Source organism: Orycteropus afer, unplaced genomic scaffold, assembly GCF_000298275.1.
Source record: "Orycteropus afer afer isolate SDZICR_OR568_19922 unplaced genomic scaffold, OryAfe1.0 scaffold00647, whole genome shotgun sequence".
In the NCBI taxonomy this organism is placed as follows: Eukaryota; Metazoa; Chordata; class Mammalia; order Tubulidentata; family Orycteropodidae; genus Orycteropus; species Orycteropus afer.
Window position 1 is genome coordinate 955246 of NW_006922234.1, and position 6688 is coordinate 961933.

The 6688-nt window shown below is 50.0% G+C and overlaps 1 protein-coding gene across 1 annotated transcript in view; it reads right to left on the bottom strand.

The window, feature by feature from the left end:
• FUNDC2 (FUN14 domain containing 2) overlaps window positions 1-4296 on the bottom strand; it is a 15204-nt gene extending 10908 nt beyond the window's left edge. The window contains exons 1-2 of the mRNA XM_007956644.1: window positions 4164-4296; window positions 762-912 (exon numbers count right to left, since the gene is read on the bottom strand). Coding sequence (XP_007954835.1) covers window positions 762-912; window positions 4164-4296 — 284 coding nt within the window. The remainder of the gene's footprint in view (window positions 1-761; window positions 913-4163) is intronic.
• Between the last annotated feature and the right edge of the window lie 2392 nt (window positions 4297-6688).

The window sequence follows — 6688 nt, forward strand, 5'->3', positions numbered from 1 at the left end:
CTGCCTCGGAAACCCAAGGAGGGGTCACTATGAGTCGGGGCCGACTCGACGGCATATAACAACAACAACAAGGGCTCGCTAAGGACCAACTTCTTAAGAGTTGTCACGAGAAGGCAACGCCTGCCAGGGAGGAAAGACAGGCAGGCCCAGTTATGAATCTCAGCTGGGCCACGTGCTACTCACCCTTCACATCAGTGAAAACCGCCGTAACTGTGCCATGATCCAGCCTGCCACCCAGCCAATCCTGCCCCACCTCACCTTCACGTGCTGTGCCCGCACCTTTTACATCCCCAAAGAGGCTTTGAGCCTTCTCTTGCACTAGCCAAAACCAAACCAAACCCACTGCCATCGAGTCGATTCCGACTCATAGTGACTCCAGTCCTGCTTCCACGGAGTGGCTCGTGGGTTTGAACCACCAACCTTCTGCTTAGCAGTCAGATGCCTTAGGCACTGCACTACCAGAGCTCCTTTCTTGCACTAAAGTGAGACTAAATGAGAACCATATGCACTTGCTCCGAGTCACCTACAAATTCCGCTTAAGGACACACTTAGGAACGACCGTGTTTGTAACCAGGGATTGCCAGTATTCAACATGTGTAACCACAAAGTAGCACTTGAAGCTGTAGGGTTTGGCTGAAAGCTCCAGGGTCAGTGGCCAATTTCCCAAAAGTCAAGCGTTTCCATTTGTTAACAGAGATGGCTGCTGTAACTGCAATAGTAAGCCATGCAAGAAAGATGGGGACAAGTGTCCCCTCACTCACCATCCAGTGACGCCTCCAATGAGCAGCTGGGTGGCCACGCTGTACTTCTCTGCGGACGGCCCAGACCCCTGCCCGAACAGCTTGCGCCACCACGGCTGCTTTCTAGCAAATTCTGCGAGGTCCAGCGGCTCAAAATTCTCCTCCAAGTTTCCTGTAAGTATTAAGATACTGAGTAAGAAAAGACCGACTTTGATAATAACTCATCACCGTTCCTAAACAGGTTGAGAGATTTTTAAAGAAACAAATACCATTCCATTTTAAATACTAAGTAAACCTTAAAATTCCAACTAACGATTTTGGAAAATTAGAGTAAAATCAACAAATACTAACACCTGTATTATAGGGGGAAAAAGTCTTTAAACTGTAGAATTCGTTCTCTAGTTTTTCCTCTCAAATTTAAAAACAACAGAAAGGCCCTGGGAACAAATGCCAGTCACGCTCAGTATTGCATCATCCGTGTACAGGCCTCTCCTCCTCAGGGGTCACTACATGATAATAACGGTCAGACATCACGTTTAACTGCATGCTTACTGTTTTCCAGGCAATGTGCTGATAAGTAACGAGCATGCAGATCTAATGAAATCCATAGAACAAGGTTGGTACTACTCATTAACCTTATTTTCTAATTAAGAAACTAAGGTGCAAAGGGAGGTTAGCAAAATGCCTAACCCCTCTGCTGACTGGAAACGTATGCACAGCATTAAGATACGTGTGGAATGTCAGCATTTACCACCCCGAAGTATTCATTGTCAAAATTCCTCCAGATGAACGTATGCATCTGGCCTGAAGCCTCTATGATCCTTTCACACACTGCCCATGCCCAGAGGCAAATAACCGAAAACCAAGATGCAAGCAAAGAAAATATAAGCCAAACCAAAGATCCAGATACTGGGGCTACCAATGAAGATGGTAAAGAAATGCTCAGAAGGTTGCACACATGTGTAATCAGAATTCCCAGGTCCTCGGCTACAGCAGATCACACTCAGCTGCTGCCTGCAAGGCTGTTGGTTCAAACCCATCCAGTGGTGCCACGGAAGCAGGGCCTGGCCAGGTGCTTCCGGAAAGATTGCTGCTGTGATCACTGTTGTGTTTAGGTGCCACTGACTCAGCTCCAACTCATGCTCACCCTGCACACAGCAGCCGCCTCAGCATCCTTCCTGCTCGTTGCTACCAAGTTGATTCCAACTCCTGGTGACCCCAGGTGTTTGGAGCAGAACTGCTCCCCAGGGCGTTCAAGGCTCTGACCTTTCAGAAGCAGAGCTCCAGGCCTGTCTTCCGAGGCGCCTCTAGGTGAGTTTGAACCCCCAACCTTTCAGCTAGTGGTTAAGCCCTTAACTGTTCGTACCACCCAGGGACTCTTCCTTCCAGAGCTCAGTTCTACTCTGTAAGGAGCGGGGTCACTGTAAAGTGGTGCCGATTCCATGGCAACTAGTTGGTTTGGTTTGGTTTGAACTGGAGTTGGAAGCCTGGAAGGAACAAGGTCTAATGAAAGGGAGGGACTCAGGCAGACAGAAATCGATGCTGCACGGAAGCTTGGAAACGTGCAAAGCAATGAAGGGCTCCAGAATGGGTAAGCAGCTGGATAACCCTAACCAAACCAAAACCCACGGCCACTGAGTCAGTTCTGAGTCACAGCGACCCTACAGGATAGAGTGGCACTGCCCACAGGATTTGCTAGGCTTCGATCTTTATGGAAGCCGACCGCCTCACCTTTCTCCCACAGAGCAGTTGGTAGGTTCAAATTACTGACCCTTCGGTGAGCAGCCAAGGGCTTAACCACTGTGCCACCAGGACCCCTTCCATAAAAGAAAACCTCATGAGGCATTTGTACTCTGTCACGTGGGGATGCTATGAGTTCAAATCAACTCAAGGGCACCTACCAACAACATTGTTCCCTTTACAGAACACATGCTGAAGGGCTGGGATCTGGGTTAGAGGAAGCAGAACGTCAAGCCAAGCCCCCCATCTCTCGATTTCTAGCTTTATCGCGCTAGGGGAGTTACTGAACCATTCTAAGACATGCTATTTCTCATCTACAAAGTGGAAGTTGTAATAATACCTACGTCATGAAGTTGTAATTAAATAAAATCAGGCATGAAAATTACTTGACACAGTACTTGCACTGAATACATGTCAATTTTTATTAGCGTAAATATTTTGATTTTTAACATTTATCGGCAGAGCTAAAAGAGCTTTCTAACGCTTGACCAGAGAGAGGCCTGCCTGTGGCCATCGCGGAGCAGCAGCTGTCCCGACCAAGGACCTGAGGCCTGAGCTCCCCCAAACCTGAACTCTAACCTGTTACAAACCAAAAACCCAACCCACTGCCGTGGAGCAGGACCCAACTCATGATGACCCCTCCGTGGGTTTCCGAGGCAGTATCACTACGGAAGTAGATTCCCCAACTTCCTTCCGAGGAGTGGCTGGTGGGTTTGAACCACCAGCCTTCTGGTTAGTAGTCAAGTGCCTTAGGCACTATGCCACCCCACAACTGAGAGTATGGTCTGTAAGTTGCGTTTGGCCACTGCAGTGAAATCGAACCCAGCAGAGAAGTAGAGGGTGCCATGGGAGGGACAGCTGGTGTCGGAAATTTAAACCGACACCAACGAGCCTGGGGGAGGGAGGACTGGTCAATTTCCAGCATACGCCAATACAAGCACCGTGAGTGACATCACTGAACTGTGATGTGACTGAGGACGGGTGCCAAGCAGCACCCAGTGGATACTATGGTGATCTCCACTGTACACAAATAACCTTAAGAGCACACGAAGTAGCAGAGCATGGTAAAGACCCCGGAAGTGATGCGTTCTCAGTACCTTCATTCCATTGGTTTTTAAGCATATGGTTTGGGATTGATCACGGTGTTTACCAACAGGATCTTTGAATCAGTACACAACTGAATCTAACCTTAAACATTCAAAGAAGTAGCGTAAAATGCGTGATTTAAAGACGTGCTTCTCTGACCACGCGGACTAAATCACAGACTCTTAAAATACCACCTCTTATGCTCCACTTTCAAAACCATGAATGATGACGTTGGAGAAGACCCCTGCACACAGAACTAACGCTCGCATGCACAAACGAACAAAGAAGCCACCTTAGTCTCAGGGGACAAGAGCGCTTTCGAGATCAGGGACGAATGTCTCCAAGCTTCAGCTATTTGGGGCGGCGCAGGAAGGCCGGTGAGCCTTACAGGAGGCGACACGCAGGGGCGGTTCGGCCCCAACCCTCCTCGTGACCTTGACACGACAAAGGAAACGCTGGCCGAGGGGCAAACCTTCGCCTGCTCGGCTCGGGCTCCCCGGAGAGCTCAGTCAGGACTGGCAGGCGCGGAGCCCTTCCCCTTCCGGAGCTCCGGAAGGCGTCTCCCGCCGCACGAGCCGCGCGCGCGGCCGCCCTTACCTTGACTGGTTGCAGCCATTTCGGCAAGCTCGTCTCGCGAGCACACCCGCAGAGTCTCGGCGCGGTGGGACGCGAGGTGGCGCGTTGTCGTAGCCACCAGCTGGCTTCCGGCACGTGGGGCAGTTGTTTCCATCCGGACGGCCACGGCGAAAGAGGGCGGACTGGCGCTCAGGGGCGGGTCCCCGACTCACGCAGGCGCACCAGCTGCATCACAAAGCTCGCTCAGCGGGCGTCACAGGCCTTGCGGCCCCGCCCAACAGACGCACCGCAGAAAGGGGAGGGGGAGCAGTGCTGAGACGCGCGTGCGCAGCAAGTCCACCGGGCGGCACTGCCGTTCTTGCAGAGCGGTGGCTTTCTGCGGGTGACCCAGAGACGATTTTCGGGAAGCGCGGCTCCGCTTTGCGGGTTGTTAGCTTACCCGCGGCTTAACTGAAAATGAAGAAAGTAGGTTCTTGGTGCTTATTAATGTAAACATTGAATAAATATTTATTAGCGCCCGCCATATGCGTGATGCTATTCTAGTGGAAGAAAACATTTTTCAAATTGTGATTTAGGTCAAAGTTCACAGAGCAAACTAGTTTTCCATTCAACAATTTATACATTTTGTTTCGTGACAGCTCTTTTCCCACTTCCTTCCTCCGTTCCCCGTTTCTTTCCGGCCTTTTCTCAGTCCCTTCCTGCCGTCCGAGCTTTGTTTCTGGGCAAATACTGCCCTTTTGGTCTCCTACGGTTGCCTATTGTGAAAAGTACTTTCCTCGGACGGTTACTGTTCTGTTGATAAACCTGTAGTTTAGCTGCAAGGTAATCCCTGGGGGTGGGTTCTGTTTCAGGTTTGCAGGGTGTCTAAGCTACACTCTCGGGGTTCCACTACTCTATCAAATCAGTAAGTCTAGCCTTGTCGATGATTTAGAATTTAGTCCTACGTTTCTCTCCCTCTCCGTTCAGGATGTTCTATCGTGGGAAACCGAAGGGGCCCCTCGCTAAACATTGCATTATTTACCCCCTGATGTGACTAACTTGCTCTTTTTCCCTCCCTTTTGCTCTATTGTGGGTACTGGCGCACAACTTCCACCAAAGGTCATGTTTTCATGGAAGAAAACAAAACGGGAATTATACTTTTCATAAAAAGGAGAGGGAAAAGAAACATTTTAAAAGTATTACAGCCACAGTAAGAAAACCGCTAAGAGAGAAATGAGCCCTGTGCCTGCAGTGCTTGTTGTTGTTATGTGCCGTCGAGTCGGCCCGACTCATAGCGACCCCTCCTTGGGTTTCCGAGGCAGTATCACTATCATAGCGACCCCTCCTTGGGTTTCCGAGGCAGTATCACTATCATAGCGACCCCTCCTTGGGTTTCCAAGGCAGTATCGCTATGGAAGTAGATTGCCCAACCTTCCTTCCGAGGAGTGGCTGGTGGGTTTGAACCAGCAGCTTTCTGGTTAGCAGTCAAGTGCCTCAGGCACTACGCCACCAGAGCTCCTAAAGGAGGGAAGGTCCCACCGAGGTGCAGTGCTTAGGGAGCCCTTTAAAGAAGCTCAGTGAGGACATCTCCCCATCCCATCCCCATCCCAGTTAACAGCAACTCAACCCTTCCACTCGCTCAGACCAAAAACCTTGGCTGAAATCTCTCCGATGCCATTAATGATCAGCCCCTAGCAGCACTACCTTCTCTGAGTCAGGCCCCCGCCAGCCTATTCTCCCCACCGTGGCCTGAACATCAGTCTCCAAGGTACTTTCACTCATGTCCCTCTTCCAGTCAGAACCTTGCCAGGGCCGCCCTTTGCTCAGATGTAGCTTTCTCAGCGAGGCCTTCCGTGAGCACCCGCACTCATCATTACCCTGCCTACTTCCCTTTTTGCAGGGCACTTGGCTTACCCTCTAACACTGTTCAGTGTGTTCTAAGTATCTCTTGTGTCTCTTTGAGTCGCTCCTTTTGCCCCACTGCAGTGCACCCAGCACCTGCAGCACTGTCTGTCTAGGACAACCGGGCAGATGTGTGGCCTAGGCAGACCCTTTAGGTTCCTCAGTTGCTTTATCTGTGTGCACTTTGGGGTGTTATTGTGAGGATTAGACGAGACTGTGCGTAAAGCCCCGGCATCAAGTTGACCACCCTGTGTAGTGATCTCTCTACCTTTTTATGTGCCCCCACTCCCAGAGGGCAAGATCTGAGTTTTATCTATCTCTGATGAATGGAAGTGTACATAGCATAGGGGTTGGGAACATGACTTCTGGAGACAGATTGTATGGCTTTGAATGCTCCCACTTTCTAGCTGTGTGATCTTGAGCAAGTTGCCTAACCTCTCTAGACTTTCAAACACATTCTTAATTAGGTGCAGAGTAAAATAATCAAATTCCCTGGACTTTCAATGGTGACATTTCTTATGGCAACCCTAGTCAAGTGTCTTATTAGCTCCTACACAGTCAGGCCATGGAGAGGCCTGTGTATAGTAGACATTAATCTGACTGGGTGTGCACAGTGCTTAAGGTCTGTCTCTTCTTGAGCTCAGCATGGCTACATTGTGATATAA